This window comes from Filicampus tigris, chromosome 15 (genome assembly GCF_054856515.1).
Source record: "Filicampus tigris isolate MCC_2025a chromosome 15, RoL_Ftig_1.0, whole genome shotgun sequence".
In the NCBI taxonomy this organism is placed as follows: domain Eukaryota; kingdom Metazoa; phylum Chordata; class Actinopteri; order Syngnathiformes; family Syngnathidae; genus Filicampus; species Filicampus tigris.
Window position 1 is genome coordinate 5954967 of NC_141231.1, and position 27163 is coordinate 5982129.

At 39.5% G+C, this 27163-nt stretch overlaps 7 protein-coding genes across 7 annotated transcripts; 3 read left to right on the forward strand and 4 right to left on the reverse strand.

Annotated features, from left to right (window-relative positions):
* The first annotated feature begins 111 nt into the window (after positions 1–111).
* On the forward strand, positions 112–718 carry LOC147135254 (histone H2A). Its single transcript, XM_086052756.1, has one exon. It carries the CDS (start codon positions 309–311, stop codon positions 693–695), a length of 387 nt encoding a protein of 128 aa, XP_085908882.1. The 5' UTR covers positions 112–308; the 3' UTR covers positions 696–718.
* A 2792-nt stretch (positions 719–3510) lies between these two features.
* LOC147135255 (histone H1-like) lies at positions 3511–4480 on the reverse strand. The gene has a single exon (XM_086053591.1). It carries the CDS (start codon positions 4357–4359, stop codon positions 3760–3762), a length of 600 nt encoding a protein of 199 aa, XP_085909717.1. The 5' UTR covers positions 4360–4480; the 3' UTR covers positions 3511–3759.
* Positions 4481–7474: 2994 nt separating this feature from the next.
* LOC147135256 (histone H4) lies at positions 7475–9234 on the reverse strand. The gene has a single exon (XM_086053623.1). The coding sequence runs from the start codon at positions 9230–9232 to the stop codon at positions 8921–8923; it is 312 nt and encodes a 103-aa protein (XP_085909749.1). The 5' UTR covers positions 9233–9234; the 3' UTR covers positions 7475–8920.
* Positions 9235–14136: 4902 nt separating this feature from the next.
* On the forward strand, positions 14137–15235 carry LOC147135257 (histone H2A-like). The gene has a single exon (XM_086052754.1). It carries the CDS (start codon positions 14282–14284, stop codon positions 14666–14668), a length of 387 nt encoding a protein of 128 aa, XP_085908880.1. The 5' UTR covers positions 14137–14281; the 3' UTR covers positions 14669–15235.
* Positions 15236–16353: 1118 nt separating this feature from the next.
* On the reverse strand, positions 16354–16731 carry LOC147135258 (histone H4). Its single transcript, XM_086052758.1, has one exon. It carries the CDS (start codon positions 16718–16720, stop codon positions 16409–16411), a length of 312 nt encoding a protein of 103 aa, XP_085908884.1. The 5' UTR covers positions 16721–16731; the 3' UTR covers positions 16354–16408.
* Positions 16732–19055: 2324 nt separating this feature from the next.
* On the reverse strand, positions 19056–26405 carry LOC147135259 (uncharacterized). Its single transcript, XM_086052752.1, has 2 exons — positions 25933–26405; positions 19056–23397 (listed from the first exon to the last, which is right to left on the reverse strand). Exons 1-2 carry the CDS (start codon positions 26054–26056, stop codon positions 21806–21808), a joined length of 1716 nt encoding a protein of 571 aa, XP_085908878.1. The 5' UTR covers positions 26057–26405; the 3' UTR covers positions 19056–21805.
* Positions 20125–20431, forward strand: LOC147135260 (uncharacterized). The gene is given in 2 exon segments (XM_086054269.1): positions 20125–20375; positions 20377–20431. Coding segments are annotated over 2 exon segments (306 nt in total).
* Positions 26406–27163: the final 758 nt, after the last annotated feature.

Here is a 27163-nt window from a genome sequence, read left to right on the forward strand (position 1 = left end):
CTTTTAACCGCTTGGCTCGGCCGCGCACAAGTGACGTTCACTCAGACCCTCGCATTATGATTGGTCCGCCGCTCCGACTAGAGCTCAGCTCCGCCCTCAAGAGAGACCTCCCGCAACAAGGCTCGCTGCCAATTGGGGGAAATTGAGTTCAAACTGCCCCCCGAAATGTAATAGCCCCTCACCACAATGAAAGCCTCTTCCGTGGTTGGTCTGACTCAAACTTCCCGCGCATTCTGCAACTATTAAAGCAGGACTTCAACATCCGATGGACACATTTCTGTAGTCTGCCTCCAGAAAGAATAACCATAATGAGCGGAAGAGGTAAAACTGGTGGCAAGGCCAGAGCAAAGGCAAAGACTCGTTCTTCCCGTGCCGGACTGCAGTTCCCAGTCGGACGTGTCCACAGGCTGTTGAGGAAAGGCAACTACGCGCAACGCGTCGGCGCCGGTGCCCCCGTTTACTTGGCCGCCGTGCTGGAGTACTTGACCGCCGAGATCCTTGAGTTGGCCGGCAACGCAGCTCGCGACAACAAGAAGACCAGGATCATCCCCCGTCATCTGCAGCTGGCTGTCCGCAATGACGAGGAGCTGAACAAACTTCTGGGCGGTGTGACCATCGCTCAAGGCGGCGTGCTGCCCAACATCCAGGCGGTTCTTTTGCCCAAGAAGACTGAGAAGGCGGCTAAATCCAAGTAAAAACAGCCTACGAGAGCTGCATAACCCCCAAACGGCTCTTTTAAGAGCCACATACTTCCCCCCTAGAGAGCATGCTTCCGTACATAACTGTTGAATGCCGAAAGGTTAATAAAAACATTTTAATCGTGTCTATTATATATATTATACATCACTGATTATTATACTTGCCACTTTGCACTAAGTACAAATAGGTCTGTATCTTAACTGAACTATATTTATGACGTCATATGGGAGTCATTCTACGGAATTGGTTGAAATTGCTGTCCCACAATGAAAATCAAAATTCTAAAAACAATTAAGTGTTCAGACCTTGCATATTTAGTCATATCTTGTTATGATCTATTTGACCACAAGGCATTAATTGAGATACTATTAAAGTCAATGTATAAAAAGGCATCTTTTCTATGTCACTTCCTATTGGGAGGTGGCTGTCCCAATCTCTAACTCCTGAATTTCAATTCATGAAAAAAAAAAATGTAGAGATAAAGATTTTTGCCAATTTACAAAATACTTTACTTTAATAGAACATTTTGGTTGCTTTTAAATGTATTGTGAAAGATTTACATTGATTTTGTAGATTTTTTTCAAGTTAGAAATTTTTATGTAAAAAAACCTGTCCCAACTTTTCATGTCACTACCGAAACGCAAAGAGTATTTGTCTGTTGGCAGGGCTTGGTTTTAGCCACATCCCAGAAATTTCACCGGGAAGAGACATTACCTTCATGTTCATCACTGGCCACATGGCGAGTAATTAGTTGACAGCATTATTAAGTTATGTGCCCTCCAAAGTCTGAAAATCAGCATGTGGTTTTTAGGACCGTCACTACCAAACACCACATTTCGGCAATAAAATAAGCACTTTTGATTTTAATGTTAAATGTGCTGTTTTCTATCTCTGTACACATGCTCAAAACTGTCTGTGCCTAGCATTGTTGAGTATTGTCAACAATTATCATAAAGCGTCACTACCGAAACGTTTTGGTAGTGACACAATGGTTTCGGTAGTGACAATATGTTTCTTTTTGGATAAAGTAAGTTTTACATAATATAATACATAGATACATATGCCATGCATGAATCTTTCTTATTTTAACATTATTCTAGTTCATATTTTATCTTAATTTGAAGGGAAAAACACCAAAAAGCCTAGCAGAGACAGAGTACAGGCGAAGGGTTAGAATGACCCAGTGAAATCCAAAGAATATTTCATAAAAGAAAGAGAAAGAAATAAGAGATGGAGGGAAGAAGGAAAGCTGCAGTCTATCAATGAAGTATACAGCAAGCAGAGAGCAAAGGAAAGTCAGAAGAGCATGGAGCAAAAGACAAGACTACCAGATGTCTCTAAAAAAACTGAGAGAGAGGGAACATACATACAGGGAAATGTATGTTTCAAAAATGTTTGTCATTCCAATTAAATTTTCATTTGGAAGGTGAAACCACAGTTTTTTAATGATGAAGAGCCCTGTGATGGACAGGTGACCGGTCCAGCGTGTAGGCCTACCCTGCTTTTGCCCTAAGTCAGCTGCGATCGACTCCAACCCCCCGCAACCCTGAGTACAGCACAAAGCACTAGAAAAATGAAAAAATAATGTTTCATCAGTTATAATACACGTTAAAAGTTAAAATATAGCAAAAGTAGTTCAGTGATTACAATGCTACCCTCACATAAAGTATTACTGCAACGGCAGCAACAATATGGACACATCTGAAATGTTGCAGTCACTACCAAAAAAAATGATGTTTTAACAAAAATAAAAAGTATTGAATTATCAACCAACAATTTTTGATAATGATTGTTTAAAAACACTTTGTAGAGGGGGAATGAAAAAAAATATGAATCGGCTAGTAAAATTATTTTTATTCCTCTGTAATTGTGCGTTTCAGTAGTGACACATTTTAGGGACAGGCAAGATATTTGGGATAGGCTAGAAAATACTATTTGAAAATGGACTGTACTTTTACTATATTTGTGCCCCTTAGATATGTTGCAACATGAATACAATACAACTTTTTCTAAAATAAAATACACATTTCACACATTTTCCAACTCTGAATTTGAACCAATTCAGTAGAATGGCCCATATATGTACATGCAACATTTACCCCTACCCATTCATAGATTAGAATTGAATTCATTTTTATTCCTCTTCGGTGCTTCTCTTTGTTTTTGGTTTGCACTGTATCGATGCAGTTTATTAATAAAAGTGTTTGTGAGAATATTTCTGCTGTGATATTTTTTTACCTTACCAATCCTATGCGCAAAAGTGTCCTTGGCGCTTCTGTTCTGAGGCATCAGTCAGTTGTGTCATTAAAGTGCAAATGTTATGTGCGATGCTTGTTTTATGTAACATATAAAATATCAATGGATGAGTGTTCCTGTGTCATGTAAAAACAATGGAAAGCCTGCACCACTTAGCGGCAAGTGGTGGTACAACGCACAGCAGGCTGTCCGTTTAAAATTAAAATGGCACTTTTTCATATCTCCGTGACCCTATGGCTTGTACCACTAAAGTGATGTTAGTCCCCTTAGGAGATGAACACTTTTTTTCGGAGAGCTTGTGTCACTTGCTAAAAACAATGATGCTGATTGGACAGAGAAGATATCTGAGTCTGCAATCGATTGCTCATCCTCAAGTGTCAGGTTGGTTCGTCACATGAACTGAATTCATGCATTGAAAGTTTGAATATTTACTCGTGCAACTGAATTAAGTCAAGCGAACGGAATCCGTGAGACTGGGGAAGGGGAATTAATTTGTATTTGTGAAACAATGTGAAAAAAAGGATACAGAATAGAATTTCTGGTGAGGAATTCAAATTGTATAATTCAGATTCAGTATAATAAAGATTCGCATTAAACAATAAAAAATCCATTTATATAATTAAAGCTTAACTATTCAAATCTGTATTATTCAGATTCAGTTTCTAGTGGCCCATACTCCAAAAGTGACTGTTTAACATATCCAGATTCTGGATACCAGAATACCACAAATACATTAGGAATACTTTTGCTCTTGAAGAAGTGTAGTGGCTCTTAAAAGAGCCTTTTGTGGATTGAAGTGTGGAATCACTTCCTTTTGGGTGCTGCCTTCTTGACACTTTTGGGCTTGGCCACTTTCTTGACCGGGCTTTTCTTGGCCGCCGGGGCTTTCTTGGGCGCCGCCGATTTTGCGGGGCTTTTGGTGGTCTTTTTGGCTGCTTTCTTGGGGGTCGATGCCTTGACGGGCTTCTTGGGGGACTTCTTGGAGGCTGCCTTCTTGGTTGCGGCTGTTTTGGGCTTCTTGCTCGGTGTTGCCTTCTTGGCAGCGGGCTTCTTAGCTTTCGTCGGGGTCTTCTTAACTGCCTTTGCGGGCGCCTTCGCCTTCCCCTCGACCTTCTTGTTCATCTTGAAGGAGCCGGAAGCGCCGGTGCCCTTGGTCTGAACGAGAGTTCCCTTGTTCACCAGGCTTACAACGGCGATTTTGACGCGGGACTTGTTCTTGTCCACGTCGTAGCCGGAGGCGATCAAAGATTTTTTAAGGGAGGCCAGAGAGACGCCATTGCGCTCCTTGGACGCGGCCACAGCCTTGACAATGAGGTCACTGACGCTAGGTCCGACCCTTTTCTTCGTGGGCTTGGACGTCTTTTTCTTGGTCGCTTTCGCTGAGGTTGGAGCTACTTCCGCCATAATGCCTGAGGATGAACCTAACTGCTGCTAATGTCCAGGAAAGTGGCTGAACTTAAACGCACCATGAGAACCGTGGAGAGTCAATCAGGCAGGTTGCTCCACGGCGCGCTGACAAACTGTCCTCATTTGTGTTTTCTTGTCGCACTTCAAATGGTGAAAAATCACAACGTAAACAACTTAAATAACAGAAAATTATTTTAATACATAGCACACGTCTGTATTTCCACATTAAAGTTACTTAAAAGTCGTATACGACTTGCATTCTCTCTGCAGAACTTCCAAGCGTCACCTCCACACCATGGTGAGCAGCACTACTCATGGAAATTCCTCATTCCTTTCTTCAATAAAATTATTTAAAGTAAAACACGAATTAACCAAAATTATTTTACATATGAAGTCACATGATCATCAGCGGACCCAAAGTCTAAACAAGCGAGTATTGGTGATCATTTTTGAAAAAAGACTAAGTTTTCTGAGGCCAGCAAACACACGACCAAGACCTGTGGCTGTGACTTGTGTCTGTTAGCATCTGATAACACTCTTCACGTCCTTAAACTGCAATAATAGTATTTCCAAGTCCAGATACATGTTTGTCTTACTATAAAGAACTTACGCACATACAGTAGTAGTAGTAAAGTATAAACAACGTGTAAATACAGACTAGATATTCTATTCTAATCGTGCGAGAATTGTTTGCGCCTATATGTTCTCTCTGTACTTGGCTCTCAAGGAGAGCAGTCCGTGTGTGTTTCTGAATAAAGTATGCCACTTGGCTAAAGAGAGAATTCGTCTGCATTGTCGGAATTATTCTTCTGCTGCGACCGGGCAAAAAGTTATAAGCCTACGCCGCTTCGTAACCGTAAGTTTTATCAACCACGATCCAAGCCAAGCCGTCAGCAACCACCGTGGCAATTTTGATTGGCAAAAGAGTCACAACTGCGGAAGTATAAACAACATGTACATACAGACTAGATATTCTATTCTAATCGTGCGGGCATTCAATCTCAAACGTAAAACATTTGTTATACAGCATGTATTTTAGATTTTCACTATCGGTAAATGTCTTGGTTTCAGATGCAAAAAGGTATATGGGGCCCCTCAGACGAATCTTATCTGAGCCATGAGCATCCGTGATGACATTTTCAGTCGACAGAAGTGACAAAATGGCCGCCCCAGGAGATGGCTAAAAATGGGTGAATTAACTGTTATTCCTCAAATGCAATATGTATCAGAATGCTTTGTTTCAACTAGTGGGCCTGCATAGAAATATTATTGAAAAAAATATGTTTGGGTTGACTTTAAAAGGAAAAAAATTCCATAAGTTGACGTGGCTGTGCATGGGCCGCATACCTACACTCTGGTATGTTTTCAAAAAAAGTGAGTATGTGCAAATAAAGTGCTATATAAGTGCACTCCATTTACCATTATCATCAAAATACACTTTGAACATTTAGTAAGTAAGCATTCTAAAAAATAAAAATAAATTGGCATTAAAAGTGTGAAAAGCATTACTTAATAATTCATTCATTCATTCATTCTCCATACCGCTTATCCTCACAAGGGTCGCGGGGCGTGCTGGAGCCTATCCCAGCTGCCTTTGGGCAGTAGGCAGGGGACACCCTGAATTGGTTGCCAGCCAATCGCAGGGCACACAGTGACAAACAAACATTCGCACTCAGTCACACCTAAGGGCAATTTAGAGTGATCAATTAACCTGCCATGCATGTTTTTGGAATGTGGGAGGAAACCGGAGTACCCGGAGGAAACCCACGCAGGCACGGGGAGAACATGCAAACTCCACACAGGGAGGCCGGAGCCGGGATCGAACCCACGACCTCTGAACTGTGAGGCGGACGTGGTAACCAGTCGACCACCGTGCCGCTACTTAATAATTCTTATTTCCAAAGAAAAATAATGTGAAGACAACAATGTCAATAATTTAAATACTTATATCAGTGAAATTAACTGATCTTCAGAATTAAATTCAGTGGGGTATATTTGCTGTTAATTCAATTGTATTAAAATGATCCTATATGCACCAGCATCCACGTGCTGTCAGACACAGTCAAAACTAGCACTAATTGATTACCACGAATATCGTATTAATATAAGGTAAGAAATGTTGTTGCCTAAAACTTGTGAATTATAATGGCAGCCTGCCAGACCAGGTGTTAATGTCATCATAAAATCATTCTTGCTAACTTCAGTTAACCTTACCACAACAACCAAGAAGAGCCACTGTTGCATAACCCATTTTAACAAAAAAATATTTTAATTTTTTTTCTTAACAATGGAGAGACATGCATACATGTATATACACTACAGTGGCAAGGTGATTCTCTGTGTGATTCATTACATTTATTAATTTTTTCAGTTAATAACAGTCTTTCATTGTATTCTAAAGCCTGAGACGAAGACAGCAAATTACCTGAAGCTATGTCTTTCATACATTATATCACATTTTGTATGTATGTATCGTCCTTGTTAAATAAACATGAACGTCATGTTAATTTTAATGTCAGTGACATAAAAGTAAGACACACATTAACCTAACCAAGCAATTATTTTTTTCAACATGACAGCGTCACAGTAACGACATTGTTCTAAGTCAACTGGTGTGTGTTGTTTTTTGGGGGGGTTGTTGAAGATATGATATTTTCATCATAAAGCGGATAGAGGCGTTTCGTACAAACAGTATGTTCCGCATAAACGACTGACGTTACATTTTGAAAGGGCGGGGGAATATATTCTACTAAACACAATGCTGCATCTAGTCGCTTATTGGACAATCAAATCCCCGCTTCAGCTAACCAATCAACGAGCAGTACATGCGTGTATATAAACATTGCACCCTCTGGTAGAAGCCATCGCGTGTGTCACACCGAACCATACAGGAGGTAAAATAAAATAGAGTGCGAACATCTTTACTGTCTTGCAAACCCAGGGAGTTTGGTGGCCTGGGAAGCATAGAACTAAGCACAAGATTAATCGTAGCTTCCGTTAAAAATTTGTACCTTGCCTTCTCCAGGAAAGCCCAATGGATTGGGGACCTGGCCAAAGAGGAGAGGGAGAGCCAGAAACGGCCCTTACTATAAACTTATTTTCGGAGATTTTATCGCAAAACATGAACACCCAAAACTGGACTGCAATGGTTTAACGAGTAAAATGATTTTTAAAAGAATAAATGATGCAAAACAGGGAGGCGCTGTCAAATTTAAACATTTGAATGTGAAACAGAGCCAGGAGGTGGCTCGAGCATTGATAAAGCGAAAACCCATGATTACAGAAAAGATGAGGGATACAATGTGGCTTATGGCCATAGGAAGGCTCCCCACGAGAGCCATGGTTTCATGGAGCTGCTATGTAAAAACAACTAAATGCCCTGTCATGAACTGTATGGAAAAAGGGACACAGGAACATCTATTGATTGAATGTTGTAGAGCTCGGGAGGTGTGGGCAGCTATGGAGAATATAGGTTTAAGAATTAAAATTAATTATGTCACTATTATGTATGGTTTAATTGATGTTGACATACCTCCCAAAGAAAAAGATATTTTCCAAACAATCATTTATGTTGCATGTGTCTTTATATGGAACACCAGGAGTATTATGAGCATGAAGAACATTATGATAGGCAGCGATGCCGTGGTAAAGCAAATACTGGCTTGCTTACGAAAGGAAAGAAAAAAGGACAAAAAAAAAAGTATTACCCCCGGTACATAATGGACACGGACATTTGAGGACCCATGCGGCCCTTTCTTTTTTTCCACTGTCTTTTATGGTATTTTTGGATGTATTCAATCCTGTTACTTTGTATTTGTTGAATAAAGTTTTGTAACAATCGTAAAACCGGCGGCAAAGCTCGAGCCAAGGCGAAGACTCGTTCCTCCCGTGCCGGATTTCAGTTTCCAGTGGGCGGTGTCCACAGAAAAGTATTAACTTAGATCAAAAGAAAGCCTTTGAGAATGTTACCCCTAGGCTGTAACGGAAGCTTTTTAAACTTATCACGATGATCCGACTCACCTGTTAAAAGAAACTAAATACATCTTTGATGTGGAGAGATTAGTCAAACGGATTCAAAATGTATGAGCACGTGTCTTCGGCAATATTAAAGCAATTCCAAATCTGTGTCTTTGAACCTGCTTTTAAAATTACACAAAGCGACGGCAAAAGATTCATATAATGAACTGTATATTTGGGCATTATTATTCATTGGAGACTTGTTTGTCCCAAAATAAACACTAAAAAAGAGGGAGAGGGATAGTTTGTGGTACTGTGGAATGTTAAGACTTCTTCACTTCAGCACTGTTTCCCCTCTCAAATGGCGTGTAACATTTGTGTAAGCCTTTAAATAAAATAAAGATATAACAGCCAGGGAAAAATTTGGATTACTAGTTTGTCTATTAAGCAAATTTCGCTTAATACAGGTCACGGTAGTCTAGTCAAAACGGAGCTCCTGCCTGGACACGAATCACAAAACACGTAGGAAACTTCTCTTCAGGTAATCTGGTGAGCGGTCCTTAAAAGGACCTTTAATATTCGTATGACAGCCGAATGGAGTTTAACCGCCGAAGCCGTACAGCGTGCGACCCTGCCTCTTGAGTGCGTACACCACGTCCATGGCGGTCACAGTCTTCCTCTTGGCGTGCTCCGTGTAGGTGACAGCATCACGGATGACGTTCTCCAGGAACACCTTCAGCACACCGCGGGTTTCTTCGTAGATGAGACCCGAGATACGTTTCACTCCGCCACGACGAGCTAGACGTCTAATTGCGGGTTTCGTGATACCTTGGATGTTATCACGGAGAACTTTGCGATGACGCTTGGCGCCTCCCTTCCCCAAACCTTTACCGCCTTTGCCCCTACCAGACATCGTTAAGTTGTTTACAAATCTTTTCGTAAGTGTCGAGTAAGTTGAGTCGGTGCTATTTATAAAGCAACACTGCGGACCTGAAAGAAGACAGCTGACACAATTCGGCGGCACCATTGAACGTCACTGAGCAGCCCTGCCCCCATACCTTGACTCAACTGTTACCTTCTTTGTTATTAACAGAGACAGTAAAATGTCTTATTTTTTCTTACTTTACGTGATGTCATTTTAAAATAAAGGCCATTGTTTCATGGGGCTTATTGAGTGGTTTTTTATACGTTTACGTTGCTAGTTTCCCTGTTCACACTAAACAAAGGTGTCATACGTGAACACGGATGAGTAATTAATAAACAGCTTATCTTAAAAATGAAGACTAATTTTGTGACGTCTTTTATGGCACAGATACATTAAGTAGACTTTTAGTAGTCCTCAAAAATAATGTAATGGGTTAGATGTAGGCCCCCAGCTTTCAGTTGGACACCATAGCTCGATAGATGCAAGGCGTGGCAGTTTTCTGTATTTAGTAATCTCTATTTTTGTAATCTTGTAAATGAATAGGTTGAATTGGTGTGAAGCAAAAAATAGCCAAAGTACACTTAACAAAAGTCTTCCATGCTCAAAAGGGAGTAGGAAGAAGTCTATACTTATTAATTCCAACCCCTTCTCCATTTTCCTTAATTTATATCTCTATTCTTCATCTATGGTAAATAATGATATTAATAATAATAATGATAATCAACCACTACATATTGCTAATATAAAATAATATTACTTAACAGATATATTCCATTGTTATACCGTAAATTCACATAGACAAGATCCAAAACCCATCCACCAACAATAACAAAACACCCATACCCAACAATCAATACTCTTAAACATCTAGTGACTCTCTCCCACTCCCATTCCCTCTGTAAACAATGAATATATAACGCTTATATTTCATTTTAAATGTATTTGTTTGTAAATTGTTTTAATCCCTCACGTAGACTGTCCCATAATTTCCCCCCACAAAATTAAATACATAATCTTATGTTTGTGCCAACGACGTTAATTTTTAAAAAGTATAAAGTATTTGCCTTTTAATTTATTCAATTACTTGTGTTTACAAAGTGGGTTCTTTTTGTGTTTTTTTAGCAATGTGTCTAGGTATGTAGTTACCGATTAAAAATGTGCACAAGATAAGAGTGCCAACAAGTTTTGTTTTATTTGTTGTAAGTAAAGACGATGTTAACAAAATGTGAAATCCTCCCTCAATGTGGTTCTTTATAATTCACGAAATCTGACCTTAGCCCACCATCAAACACCAACGGGTCAGCTTTCTGTTGCAACTCTAGAATACTAGCTTCCCCTTGTTGTCTGAATGCGTAGCTACAGAGCCACACACAAGAGCAAATGTATCTGTATCAAAAGTCAAATGTAAGACTACAGCCAATCAAGAGGCCCAGTGTTTACAGATCACACACATACAGATCTATGTACACATTTAAATGTGTGTTTGCACATACAAATCAACGACCCTATCTCAATCCCCACACTTGCATCCTACGTTCTTCGCTGAAGTGCACACGCAGTCGAAGAGCACGAAGGGTTCGAGGGCGCAGGTTACAAGTGTACAAAAATTGATTTGTTCGCACTTAGAAGATATTTGATTTTCACATCCAACAGTTAACATTATATTTAGGGGTGATCTGAATTTAACACATGATAATTATTTTTTTGATAGGTTTGCAAATACATTCCCTACCAATCATCCCAATCTAATTTTCAATTTTTTTTGTACGGAACTTGATCTAATTGATGTTTGGCAACACATGCATCCTGGAATACTTCAATATTTATGGTTCAGCCCCAATTATAATCTCAAATCAAGGATTGACCACTGGCATGCTGCTAATCAGTTATTATGCTATGATATCAGTTCTGATAATTCTGCTGCACCACTAACTGATCATTGTGTTATTAAGCTTTGCATTAAACCCCAAATGCAAAGATTCATACAAATAAGTACTGGAAATTTAACGCCATTTAAAAAAAAAAGAGCTTCAGAAAGAGCAGTGAGGGTTTAGGCCTTCGAGCCTATAGTGATGCAGCCTGGGCGTCGGACGCCTCTGACAGACGCAGTACCACAGGGTATTGTGTGAGAATGGGAAAAGACTGGTCTCATGGAAGACCGAGAAACAACAAACAGTAGCAATGTCTACGTGTGAGGCCAAATACACGGCTCTAGCTCGAATACAGGAGTTTTATTCATTTGTATTTGGAGAAACTACTGAATGGTATTGATGGCTATTTGTACACGAAAACTGTCCTTTATGAGGACAATCAAGGGGCAATTGCACTTATGAAGAACCCTGTGTGCAGACAGAGGTGTAAACATGTGGACATCAAATATCACTTCATTAGATCCATCATAAAAGATGAGAGGATGACACTTGTTTACTCTCCTACAAATGACATGACGGCAGATGTTATGATTACGCCTGCTACCAAATTTAAATTGAAGAAATTTGCAGGGGTCATGTATGGCATGTAAATGTTCAACATAAGAATGTCATGTTACTTGTTTTTGTTTAGTTGACTTTGTGAAAGTTGAACAGTATACAAGACATTCATAAGTGGGAGTGTTGAGTGTTATTGTATGACTGCTTGTAACTGAATTGTGCTTATTTGTCATAAGAGGGCTGTCGCTGACAGATGACGTCAACATTGGCTTAGAGGCGGGAGTGTTTGCGCCTATAGGTTCTCTCTGTACTTGGATCTCGCGGAGAGCAGTTTGTGTGTGTTGCTGAATGAAGAACGCCACTTGGCTAAAGAGAGAAGTCGTCTGCAATGTCGGAATGATTCTTCTGCTGCGACCGGGCAAAATGTTATAAGCCTACGCTGCTTCGTAAACCTTACGTTTTATCAACAAGCGAAAGTATAAACGTGTAAATACAGACTAGAAATTGTTGGTAAACCAATACAATCAGGATTTCAGTGAAACCTTTGCCAATGACAAGGAGGAGATGTCAATAAAAGAAAGGAAATTCATTGAAATAATGGACAATTCTGTGCAATTTAAAGAAGAGAGCCATTTCTGTTATGTGGATTTTAATCGGTATGTTCAAACTCCCACCACTCGGAGGAGCAGTGGAGTCAATATGCCACTTCTACGGGTCTATATAATTAAGGTAGTAATGAGACCCAGGTGTTGCAAGTGTGGAAGGGGAAACGGTTTTGGATCGTGGTGTAGTGGGATTATGGTGGTGTGGAAATAGGTGGACTCTTATGTAGTTTCAATATTGGAAAACAGGAAAAGGCAAAAGCGGAAGTTTGGTCCCGTCGCAACACAATAGGAAGAAAATAAATGGTTTTGTGGACATTTGGTCATTTAACCACGATCCAAACACGAGTCAAGCTAAGTCGTCAGCAACCACAGTGGCAATTTTGATTGGCAAAAGGTTCACAACAGCGGAGGAATAAACAACGTGTAAATACAGACTAGGTATTCTATTCTAATCGTGCGAGAATTCAATCTCAAACGTAAAACATTGGTTATGCAGCATGTATTTTAGATTTTCACCATTGGTAAATGTCTTGGTTTCAGATGCACAAAGGACTACTGTATATGGGGCCCCTCAAAAGAATCTTATCTGAGCCATGAGCATCCGTGATGACATTTTCAGTCGACAGAAGTGACACAATGGCCACCCCAGGAGATGGCTAAAAACGGGTGAATTAACTGTTATTCCACAAATGCAATATGTATCAGAATGCCTTGTTTCAACTAGTGGGCCTGCATAGAAATATTATTGAAAAAAACATGTTTGGGTTGACTTTAAAAGGAAAAAAATTCCATAAGTTGACGTGGCTGTGCATGGGCCGCATACCTACACTCTGGTATGTTTTCAAAAAAAGTGAATATGTGCAAATAAAGTGCTATATAAGTGCACTCCATTTACCATAATCATCAAAATACACTTTGAACATTTAGTAAGTAAGCATTCTAAAAAAGAAAAATAAATTGGCATTAAAAGTGTGAAAAACATTACTTAATAATTCTTATTTCCAAAGAAAAATAATGTGAAGACAACAATGTCAATAATTTAAATACTTATATCAGTGAAATTAACTGATCTTCAGAATTAAATTCAGTGGGGTATATTTGCTGTTAATTCAATTGTATTAAAATGATCCTATATGCACCAGCATCCACGTGCTGTCAGACACAGTCAAAACTAGCATTAATTGATTACCACAAATATTGTATTAATATAAGGTAAGAAATGTTATTGCCTAAAATTTATGAATTATAATGGCAGCCTGCCAGACCAGGTGTTAATGTCGTCTTGAATCATTCTTGCTAACTTCAGTTAACCTTACCACAACAACCAAGAAGAGCCACTGTTGCGTAACCCATTTTAACAAAAAAATATTTTAATTTTTTTTTCTTAACAATGGAGAGACATGCATACATGTATATACACTACAGTGGCAATGTGATTCTCTGTGTGATTCATTACATGTATTATTTTTTCAATTAATAACAGCCTTTCATTGTATTCTAAAGCCTGAGACGAAGACTGCAAATTACCTGAAGCTATGTCTTTCATACATTATATCACATTTTGTATGTATGTATCGTCCTTGTTAAATAAACATGAACGTCATGTTAATTTTAACGTCAGTGACAAAAGTAAGACACATTAACCTAACCAAGCAATTATTTTTTTCAACATGACAGCGTCACAGTAACGACATTCTTCTAAGTCAACTGGTGTGTGTTGTTTTTTTGGGGGGGTTGTTGAAGATATGATATTTTCATCATAAAGCGGATAGAGGCGTTTCGTACAAACAGTATGTTCCGCATAAACGACTGACGTTACATTTTGAAAGGGCGGGGGGATATATTCTACTGAACACAATGCTGCATCTCGTCGCTTATTGGACAACCAAATCCCCGCTTCAGCTAACCAATCAACGAGCAGTACATGCGTGTATATAAAGATTGCACCCTCTTGCAGAAGCTATCGTGTGTGTTACACCGAATCGAAACAATAATTTGGAATTATGTCTGGGCGGGGTAAAACCGGCGGTAAAGCTAGAGCCAAGGCGAAGACTCGTTCCTCCCGTGCCGGACTTCAGTTTCCGGTGGGCCGTGTTCACAGGCTCCTTCGCAAGGGAAACTATGGCGAGCGTGTCGGTGCTGGAGCTCCCGTCTATCTGGCTGCAGTTCTTGAGTATTTGACCGCCGAGATCTTGGAGCTGGCTGGCAACGCTGCCCGCGACAACAAGAAGACTAGGATAATTCCACGCCATTTGCAGCTGGCTGTCCGCAACGACGAGGAGCTCAACAAACTTCTGGGAGGAGTCACCATCGCACAGGGCGGCGTGTTGCCTAATATTCAAGCCGTTCTTCTGCCAAAGAAGACCGAGAAAGCTGCCAAGTCGAAGTGAAGTGTAGACATTAACCACACTCCCCCAAACTGCTCTTTTAAGAGCCACCCACTTGTTTCATGAAGAGTGCAGCTCCCTACTATAGCGCTAAATGTATGTTTAATCATAAAGCTCGGCAGACTCATTCTCCGTTCGTGATTGGGTCAATGGCTCTTAAAGACGCGTTCATTCTCGTGCAGGAGCCGTCACTTAATAGAGCCGTTCAAAAGAATGACGTGTTTTTAAAGCAATACAACTAAAGCATATGGATTGACCATGTATTCTCAAATTTTAGGATCGATAATTGATACTGTTCTGTTATTTCACTTTACATTTCATACAATATTCATAAGCAATTAAGTTTGAAATGGTATACAAGCCATCAGTTCAGTACAATGACAGTATATTAGCTCGATAAGGAACAAGAATGTATATTTAGTTACCAGTGGAAAACTATTATTATCAGTTGTGATATTGGGGAAGGAAAACACGTAAAGAAAATATCTTTGTACCGTATTTCAGATTTTTTCATTTCATTACAGGAGAAATCAGAGGTGGTTCAAGCAATAAAACAATTCAATACTGGCAGTCCTGGTCTTGATTGTTTGCCACTTCTCCCAATTCTATGTTGAATGTTGTTTTAACCACTGACGAGTAGTGTTTGTTTAAGGTTTACATTGGGGAATGGGGCGAACTTTTTTTTTAATCAAGGGCTAATGTTTCTTGTAACGAATTATGGTTCAATTTGAGTTTCACTGAATTGTGTTGTTTCCGAGGTTGTTTAACGCATCGCGCGGCTCGCTGGACGGGAGAGGAGCGGAGGAAGACGAGAGCGGTGGTAGTACTGTTTTTGCCACAGTAGCCGGTTGGACTAATAAAAAAAAAGTGATTACTAAACTACGTCTGACGGCGTGTTTGTGGAAGACGCTACAGTATTTAAAAAAAAAACATGAAATGAGAATGATGGCGATAACTACAGACATGATCATAATACCCGATTTTTTGCCGAAATAATGAAAAGATTATATTCTTGAGGAAATTGAAAGGCAACGTAATGTGCAATTAGGTCATCATGTGGGATCATTTCCGTATTTTAAGAGAAATTATAAACCCTCTTAACTGAAAACGTATTGACTTATATCAAAAGAAAGCCTGTGAGAATGTTACCTCCAGGCTGTAATGGAAGCTTTTTAAAACTTTATCTCGATGATCCGACTCACCTGTTAAAAGAAATGTGAATATATCTTTGATGTGTAGAGTAGTCAAACGGATTAAAAATTTATGAGCACGTGTCTTCGGCAATATTAAAACAATTCCAAATCTGTCTTTGAACCTGCTTTTAAAATTACACAAAGCGACGGCAGAAGATTCATATAATGAACTGTATGTTTGGGCATTATTATTCATTGGAGACTTGTTTGTCCCAAAATAAACATTAAAAAAGAGGGAGAGGGATTGTTTGTGGTACTGTGGAATGTTAAGACTTCTTCACTTCAGCACTGTTTCCCCTCTCAAATGGCGTGAAACATTTGAGTAAGCCTTTAAATTAAAAAAAAAAAGATATAACAGCCGGGAAAAATTTGGATTACTACAGTTTGTCTATTAAGCAAATTTCGCTTAATACAGGTCACGGTCGTCTAGTCAGGACGGAGCTCCTGCCTGGACACGAAACACAAAAACACGTAGGAAACTTCTCTTCAGGGAATCTGGTGAGCGGTCCTTAAAAGGACCTTTGATATTCGTATGACAGCCGAATGGAGTTTAACCGCCGAAGCCGTACAGCGTGCGACCCTGCCTTTTAAGTGCGTACACCACGTCCATGGCGGTCACAGTCTTCCTCTTGGCGTGTTCCGTGTAGGTGACAGCATCACGGATGACGTTCTCCAGGAACACCTTCAGTACACCGCGGGTTTCTTCGTAGATGAGACCGGAGATACGTTTCACTCCGCCACGACGAGCTAGACGTCTAATTGCGGGTTTCGTGATTCCTTGGATGTTATCACGGAGAACTTTGCGATGACGCTTGGCGCCTCCCTTCCCCAAACCTTTACCGCCTTTGCCCCTACCAGACATCGTTAAGTTGTTTACAAATCTTTTCGTAAGTGTCGAGTAAGTTGAGTCGGTGCTATTTATAAAGCAACACTGCGGGCCTGAAAGAAGACAGCTGACACAATTCGGCGGCGCCGTTGAACGTCACTCAGCAGCCCTGCCCCCATACCTTGACTCAACTGTTACCTCTTTGTTATTAACAGAGACAGTAAAAAATGTCTTATTTTTTCTTAATTTACGTGATGTCATTTTAAAATAAAGGCCATTGTTTCATGGGTCTTATTGAGTGGTTTTCATACGTTTACGTTGCCAGTTTCCCTGTTCACACTAAACAAAGGTTTCATACGTGAACACGGATGAGTAATTAAATAAACATCTTATCTTAAAAATGAAGACTAATTTTGCGACGTCTTTTATGGCGTAATTAAACCACATGGATTTGGCCAGATACATTAAGTAGACTTTTAGTAGTCCTCAAATATAATGTAATGGGTTAGATGTAGGCCCCCAGCTTTCAGTTGGACACCATAGCTCGATAGATGCAAGGCGTGGCAGTTTTCTGTATTTAGTAATCTCTATTTTTGTAATCTTATAAATTAATAGGTTGAATTGGTGTGAAGCAAAGAATAGCCAGCAAAAAATAGCCAAAGCACACTTAACAAAAGTCTTCCATGCTCAAAAGGGAGTAGGAAGAAGTCTATACTTATTAATTCCAACCCCTTCTCAATTTTCCTTAATTTATATCTCTATTCTTCATCTATGGTAAATTATGATATTAATAATAATAATCAACCACTACATATTGCTAATAATAAAATAATATTACTTAACAGATATATTCCATTGTTTTACCGTAAATTCACATAGACAAGATCCAAAACCCATCCACCAACAATAACAAAACACTCATACCCAACAATCAATACTCTTAAACACCTAGTGACTCTCTCCCACTCCCGTTCCCTCTGTACTCAATGAATATATAACGTTTATATTTCATTTTAAATTTATTTGTTTGTAAATTGTTTTAATCCCTCACTTAGACTGTCCCATAATTTCACCCCACAAAATTAAATACAAAATCTTATGTTTGTGCGAATGACGTTAATTTTTAAAAAGTATAAAGTACTTCCCTTTTAATTTATTCAATTACTTTTATTTCTGAAAGTGTTTTTTTGTTTGTTTTTTTAGCAATGTGTCTAGGTATGTAGTTACCGATTAAAAATGTGCACAAGGTAAGAGTGCCAACAAGTTTTGCTTTATTTGTTGAAAGTAAAGATGATGTTAAGGTCACGAAATCTTACTTTAGCCCACCATCAAACACGAACGGGTCAGCTTTCTGTTGCAACTCTAGAATATTAGCGTCCCCTTGTGGTCTGAATGTGTAGCTACAGAGCCACACACAAGAGCAAATGTATCTGTATCAAAAGTCACATGTAAGACTACAGCCAATCAAGAGGCCCAGTGTTTACAGATCACACACATACAGATCTATGTACGCATTTAAATGTGTGTTTGCACATACAAATCAACGACCCTATCTCAATCCCCACACTTGCATCCCAGGGTTCGAGGGCGCAGGTTACAAGTGTACAAAAATGTATTTCTTCGCACTTAGAAGATATTTGATTTTCACATCCAACAGTTAACATTATATTTAGAGGTGATCTGAATTTAACACATGCTGATTTTTTGATAGCTTTCCAAATACATTCCCTACCAATCATCCCAATCCAATTTTCACAATTTTTTTGTAAGGAACTAGGTCTAATTGCTGTTTGGCAACACATGCATACCTCAATATTTATGGTTCAGCCCCAATTATAATCTCAAATCAAGGATTGACCACTCGTTTGTTGCTAATCAGTTATTATGCTATGATATCAGTTCTGATATTTCTGCTGCACCACTAACTGATCATTGTGTTATTCGCCTTTGCAATAAACACCAAATGCAAAGATTCATACAAATAAGTACTGGAAATTTAACGCCATTTAAAAAAAATAGACTTATTGTGAACATATTAAATGGATAATATGAGAGATTATTAATCGAGAGGACATTCCAGCACCAGTTAAAATGGGAGCTTCTTAAGTATAAAATTCGTCAGTTCAGTACGTATATAATTTCACAAAAAAATTAAAAAGGCTTTGGAGGAGAAATAACTTACCATAATTAAACTGCTGAACATGTATTGCAATAAACCGGACCCAACAGAAAAGGACAGGAAATAGATACTTGAACTGTAACCTGAACTTGATGGCATTTTTACACAAAGGTCAAGAGCTAAATGGATAGAGGAAGGCGAAAAAAATTCACCTTACTTTTGTTTCCTAGAAAGAAAAAGACAGGAAAGGAATAATGTCAAGTCCCCCTTTATGGATAATGTTTAAGTCACAGACGGAAAGCAAATTTCTTCAGAATTTTACAAATTTTACAGCAAACTATACACTTCCAAATTTTCAAAGGAATATTGTGACATATTTTTCAACAAGATAGCCGCACATGTTCCCACTATGAATCCTGATTATATAAAATCTTGTGCCGAACAAATCACAATGGCATAGGTCGATACAGCTGCTGGTCGCATGTCAGTCAAATGCGCTCCTGGCTCTGATGGGCTGACAGGGGCCCATCCATCCATCCATCCATCCATTATCTATACCGCTTATCCTCACAAGGGTCGCGGGCGTGCTGGAGCCTATCCCAGCAGTCTCCGGGCAGTGGGCAGGGGACACCCTGAATTGGTTGACAGCCAATCGCAGGACACATAGAGACAAACAAACGACCTCACTCACAATCACGCCTAGGGGCAATTTAGAATGTCCGATCAACTTACCATGCATGTTTTTGGAATGTGGGAAGAAACCGGAGTGCCCGGAGAAAACCCACGCAGGGACGTCATCGATTTATGCCCCTGTGTCAGCGAGGATGGTGGCACGGGTTGTTTTGCTGTTTAAAATTATATTAAAACTTCAGTAAAGTAGTAAAGTAAAACTCGGGCTCGGTCTTCCGGTCGTTCGGAGCAGCTATGGCTCCATTATTTGGACTATTTGCGGCGCTTGCACCATATGCAGCGCATGCGCAGAAGGTTGCTAATTACGGCAGGCATACTAGAACAAAATACGTAGGTAACGTGTAAACGGTGACTTTAAAACATCGATTAAATTACACTTATATAAATAACAAACGTATTAATAACTCAATATTACACTTAAGAATACTTTTGTTTTGGCACAAGTACAGGACTTCCACCGAATGTCGTCAGTTTCCCGCTATGGGAATTAACTGGGATAACCTTCTCGCCCTGACGTTCCGATTTGTTATGTTCTCGTTCAGGTTCGCAGTCTTGTAACGAAAAAACGTCAGTAGGTCACGATAAAATACATAGACCATGCTTTGTTGCACTGCAGCACTAATTAAAAAAAATGTCTCGAAGGTCTAAGAGCTGTAAAGGACTGGGGCAAGGCGGCGCCAAACGTTTCAATCGTTGCAGAATTGTTCTCCGTAACAACTTGAAGGGTATCACCAAGCCCGCCATCCGTCGTCTTGCTCGCCGCGGCGGAGTAAAGCGTATCTCCGATCTGGTCTACGAAGAGAAGCGCAGTGTGCTGAAGGTGTTCTTGGAAAACGTCCTCCGTGACGCCATCACTTACGCCGATCATGCCAAAAGAAGGACCGGTAGTGTACGCTCTCAAGAGACAAGGAAGTACTCTCTACGGTTTTATCGACTAAAGTCGTCAAATTACTTGACAATGAACAATACCAAGGTCCTTTTAAGGGCCACAAATTCATTCTACTCTTCTGACAGCTACTATTCCATATGGCTTCCTTCGAGTTACTTTACAACTGAGCGGAAAATACCGAAAGATATAATTACCGGTTGTAGAGCGATCGTCCGTCACATAGACGGACTAAGCATTTACGGAAAACTATTTAGTCCGCCATTCGTCTGCAGTCCGTCATTAGTCTATTTTGCGCAGTGAGGCTTCGATGGCCGTGGCGAGAGCAGGGAGGAAAATAGTGAGTTGTTGCTTGGGGCTACAGACACTGAGGCTTCCAAAGTTCAGTGAGACACTATTTCTGTTCAGATATCATCCAGCGGTGGGGAGTGCTAGTGAAAGTGTAGTCGGACTCGCCGACAGACGCCCATTTTGATTAGAGGCGGACCAGCATATAGAGTAGAAGGCGAATGACTGAGGACGGAATGGTACCCACGCTGCAGACAGATGATGAATAACTGATGCTCGATTTTTAGTAACCTCTCTCTCTCTCTGTGTCTGTGTGTGCATGCGTGCGTGTGTCGACCGTATCCTCTGTAGCATTTGGTTATACTTGGAAGATTAATACGCGATTTAGCGTGTCAAACACTAACTGGCTGGACTTAGTCACTACAACAACTGAGATTTCTGTCTGCTACTTGTTTTGAGATCGGTGGTGTATGAGAATCTGTGTGGTGTTGTTATCGCCAAACACAGTATGATCGAAACGGTTAAAATGCCTGAAATCATATTGTGAACACTCTTTTAAGATTCGAAAAATCCTTGCGTGTACCATGTTTAAGTATTGTAATGCCAGAGCATGCAAATATGTAGTCACAGTTGTGCTGCACGTTCAGCCCTTCAATTATTTGCATTTCATTTCTAATGTTTTTATATTATACATACAGTACAGGTAAAGCGAATTACAGGGTTAGGTTTACACTATTTCAATCATTTACTTATTGGATATGCACATAAAACATTGGGCAAAGTGTTTTAACAAGTGCTAATTCATAACACATGCCCACGGGAGATTTTTAAAAGGTCCACAGAACACAGACAGAGAAGAAGACAGAAAAATACAATAAGACATATAGAATACAAAATGTTGATTATTATTTGTTTAGAGTGTTCCACTTGATGGGAAGAAAAAAAAAAAAAAAAACGCTTCACATGCACACATACACTGGAGAGCTTTAGCCCGAGGTTCAAGCTGTCCTATCAAGCCTTTGTACTCGAACTGATAAAGCCTGCTCGGATGATGGCGGAAATATCTTACAGAACCACAACAGTCTAGTTGGTTATCGGATCAATGACCTGACAAATATCTTCATTTTTATTGGCAGTTCTATTTATCATTTCTATTGTCACCAGCACACTTGTGTCTCTTAAAGTTACCCTTCTGATAGAATTTTTGGCCACAGTCTGAGCATGCAAAAGGTTTTTCTCCAGTGTGTGTTCTAGTGTGACAAGTTAAGGTGCCCTTCTGAGAGAATCTTTGACCACAAACTGTGCAGGAAAAAGGTTTTTCACCTGTGTGCGTTCTTGTGTGACTTGTTAAGTTTCCCTTCAGAGAGAATCTTTGGCCACAAACTGAGCAGGAAAAAGGTTTCTCGCCGGTGTGTGTTCTCATGTGACTTTTGATGGATCCCTTTTTAGAGAATGTTTGACCACAAACTGAACAGGCAAAAGGTTTCTCTCCACTGTGTGTTCTTTTGTGAGCTATCAAAACATGTCTGCGGGAGAACGTTTGACCACAAACCGAGCAAGCAAATGGTTTCTCTCCTGTGTGCTTTCTCGAGTGTGTTGTCAGAGCTTGTTTACGAGAGAATGTTTGACCGCAAACGGAGCAGGCAAACGGTTTCTCGCCAGTGTGCGTTCGTGTGTGGCTTTTTAGGTTTCTCTTATGAGAGAATTTTTGGCCACAAACTGAACAGGCAAAAGGTTTCTCCCCAGTGTGTGTTCTTATGTGACATATTAAGGCTCCCCTCTGAGTGAATCTTTGACCACAATCTGAGCAGGTTAAGCAGTTTTCACCAGTGTGGGTTCTTGTGTGCATACTTAGTTTTTCCCTTTCAGGAAATCTTTGACCACAAACTGAGCAGGGAAAAGGATTCTCCCCAGTGTGTGTTCTCATGTGTCTTCTCAAGCTCCCATTAACAGAGAATGTTTGACCACAAACTGAACAGGCAAAGGGTTTCTCTCCAGTGTGTGTTCTTTTGTGTACTGTCAAAACATGTCTACGAGAGAATGTTTGACCACAAACTGAGCAGGCAAACGGTTTCTCTCCAGTGTGTTTTCTGGAGTGTGTTGTCAGTGAGTGTTTACGCGAGAATGTTTGACCACAAACTGAGCAGACAAAAGGTTTCACACCAGTGTGGCTGTTCAGATGACTTTTCAAATGGCACTCATAACTAAAGTTTTTCCCACAGCGTGTGATGTCAGTGTGACATGTCACATCAGCTTCAGACTGTTCATCCTCAGTGTCATCATCGTCATCATCATTATACTGAGATTGTGACATTACATTGTCACTATCCAATAGTGGACCTAAGAGTTTGTTTGCTGGTAATCCTCCACAGTGGTCTCCGTCACCTTCGGTTGTAATGTGTTGACTTGAGCTGCTGCTTGGAGGCTCCGTCACTCTGCTCTCGTCACTTAGATCTTCATCACTTGGACCTTCATCTTCATCTTCAGTCTTCCAAGGGACACCAGTCAATCGAACCTTGATGATATCCTCCTGCTCTTCCTCTTTAATAAGCAGGAACTCTTCCTCCTCCTCTTTGATTTGGGGGGGATCTTTATCCTCCATTTCCACTTTAGTGCGCAGGAACTCTTCCGCTTTGATTTTCAGTGACTCTTTATCCTCCACTTCTTCTTTAATGCGAGGGGACTCAGACCGAACGTCTGATGAAGACAGACTAATATCGCCAATGATGTCTGCAAGACGCAAGAAGACAAACGCACATCAGTCAAATCTCCTCTCTCGATATGTATCATATTTTCTGGCCTATAAATCGTGTTTTTTTTTTTTTTTCATAGTTTATGTATCATATGTTTACATAGACTGCTGAGATTAGATAGCCTTTCCTTGCTTGCCCATAAAATGCAGCGTTGTGTTTGTCATATATATTTTCTTTCTAAAGCAAGACAAGGTTAGCCAATCAATTGGTGTTCAGTAGCATGTTTTAAGTGACAGCTGCATTACTGTATTGAAAAATAATATCAGATAATAATGCAAAAAAATGTATCAAAATAAATACTGGTTAAAAACAGCCCTTTGAGTAATCCATGGTAAACTTCACAAATAGTAAAACGTTCATGAAATTGAAGAACAGAGAAGTTGCGGAATTGCAAATAGTTAGGAACCAGAGTTGAATCAAAACATCGGAACCGGAATCGTCCAAATTCAAACGATGCCCAACCCTACCTGCTACTGTTCTGGATAGCCAATAACTGAAAGTATTTTAAACTATTTTCTTTAATTTTTTTATTATTGCTATTGTTATTATCATCTGTGACTTGTTGGCTTGCCTTAATAGATAAACATGTGGGTCTAGATACTCAGACAACTTACAGATTTTGTTGTCAATTCATGTTACTGTAAATTATTCTTTTTCACTACCTCAAACAACTTGAAAATGATGTGCCATTGGTGTTCACAGTATGGTTATTTCTTTGCACTAGTTCAGACAATTTACAGATTTACAGATTTAAAAAAAGCAAACAACTGATCCATTAGTTGAAACAAGGCAATATGATTAATATGAAATATTAATATGAGTTAAGCAGCAAAATCCACCCGTTTTCAGCCATTTGAGGGAGCAGCCATTTTGTCACTTCTGTCGACTGAAAATTACATCACAGACCCTCAGGGCTCAGATGACGACCAATCATGGCTCAGCTTCAGAAAACAGGTCAGGCTGTGATTGGTCGTTACCTGAGCCCTGAGTGGTTGTGATGTCATTTTCAGTCTACAGCATTGCCAAAATGGCTGCCCCAGAGATGGCTAAAAACACGTGGATTAACTGTTATTCTACAGATCCGTCCCTTTTTTAAAACTTGTCGTCCCCCGTCCCTAAAATGGGCGTACGTCCGGAACGGAGGGACGGACCGTTCTGCCCCCAGGACGGAATGCCTAGCTCTGCTTAAAGTAATACATTTCCGGTTTCCGGTCCTGTTTAGCTGTATGTGTAGCATTATTATAAGTAATTTTCTCTCCAGACACTTATTAATTTGCCTGCTATTTTCCTGTTCAAATTTGGATGCGCTCCGCGTTAACGGGGTTCCAGCCAGGCTTCTGTGAAAAGTGTACTCGATCACCGAGCACTTATTTCCAGTATTTCAGGATAACATGTTACATATTTTGATAGTTTAACAATTGGCATGACTTCTTTTAATGGCTGTTGGCTTTTCTGTTAATTACTCCTCATTATCATGGCAGCCAAAGCCACTGAGATATTGTCAACTATCAATCAGAGAAAAACTGATTTTCATATTCAATTAAGGAGAACAGAGATCCAAAGAGTATTTTATATGTCAAACATTAATAAATAAAACAACAAACAATACATTGGCTTATTTAAAATGTCAGGCATTTTTGACCAACTACAATGGCTTGTAAAGGGGCATCCTAGGCATTTCCAACCCCCCAATTATCTTACAACCCCAATAAAAATAACAAAGATTAGATTTTTTTTTAATTGTGATGTGGGGCCTTTAAGATAAGTGATGGGAAAAGGGAAAATAGAGTTTTGCACAAGAGTAATGTTTTGTTTTAAATTTTACAATGCATTGTCATTTTCACACTGCTTTGAAGGAACTGAAACGTTTTCTGTATTTTTTTAAAACACATATTTAGGTTGGGGGGATTTCGCTCGTGAAAGTCCGCCAAAGTTTGCAGTCGGAATCGCTAACGGACGCTCCGAGCCGAAATGGGCAAAACGAGATCAGTCTAACAAAAGACGAGTTTTTCATTTCTATTTTTTTCCCCCGTGCAAAAATTGTTATAGCTACGGCGTACACCATTTGAAATGATCAAACAACGTATACAATACGGGGAAAACGTACACGTTGACAGGTATGATAATTAAAATAATTTCATGCTAGAATTCTTTTCTGATGGCATATGGCCATTCCGAGACAACTGCATTTAAATGCACACACCAAGACATATCTATGGTTCGTTTCCTACCGCAATATGAATTTTAGGCCATATATTGTTGCAGCCCTAATTTATTTCACATGAGCAATTGTTAAACAAACTACACTAGGAACACCAAACATGCACAAATATTCGCATTGTCATGTAAACAGAGTAAAAATGCTCCGTATTGAGCATTACCGACAACCCTTTCAGATTTTCTGAACCACCACTGAACCCAGAATATGATCAGAGCCAATTGGTAAACATTACGTGCATGATTACGTGATATTAGATATAACATCCTAAACAAGAGTAAGACGTGCACAAACCTGCTGTGTGTAACGCATCTCGATGCTTCTTGAAAACTGCGTCCAGAGGTTGATGCTGTCGCTCGTTCTCCTGTTTTGTTCCACAAAGTTCCTCCTCGTACTCTACTGTCCTACTTGCCCACATTTTCACAGAACATTCACAACACTTTACGCTAACTTGATCACTGCTTTGCGATGTGTTGCTCACAAACGCGTCTCACTTCGGATCGAAGCTAAACTAAGCTAAGCTAAGATAGGCTACGAGAGGCCGCGACACTTCAACGTGTACCGAGACGAGTTTAAGTGGGCAAGACGATTCAACGAATGAAGATTTAGTCCACCAAAGTAGTGACAGATGTCCTGTGTTGATGCTTCAGAGACGTTCAGTACGAAATCAGGAGGAATTTAGTGAAGCGATTGTGGTAGACTTGCACCGATAAGCAGACAATCGTGACGTTGGATTATGTCTCTTTGGTGCATACCACCACCTACTGTACAGGAGTGTTCAAAGGGCCTAGTCAGTTTCTGCAGTTTAGGACTAAAGGTAGACTGGAGAAAGTATATATATATATATATATATATATATACACACATATATATATATATATATATATATATATATATATATATATATATATATATACACATATATATATATATATATATATACACATATATATATATATATATATATATATACACACATATATATATATATATATATATATATATATATATATATATATATATATATATATATATATATATATATATATATATATATATATAGTTCGTACGTGTCTTTTGTATGATGGACATTTCATCAGTGCTTTCCTTGCTTCTGGAAGTGCATAGTGCTGCTATGGGGGACACGTTTGTTTACAACTGAATTGTTTGTAGTTGCAGTATTGTTATCTCCTGACTATTTTTGATATACTTCTTATTTTATTTTCGTTTTATGCTGTGGCTGTTTAATTTGAAAATAATTTGAATTGCAGTAGTTGTAGTAGCCTGTCTTTGTTTGGATTGTCTTTTTTACTGTAAAAAATTGTTACTGCACTTCATGCTCTACATGTTGACTTGAGATTTGACACGTTTCTATTGTGTGAGTGCGACTATTGTTAAAGTGCATCTACCTCAAGATATGATGAGACTGACTAATTTCAGCCTTTATTTTGAACTCTTATTGATATTCATGTCTCAGAGATTTACCTTTTTACGAGCACTTTGTGTTGTATTTTTGTAAATGAAT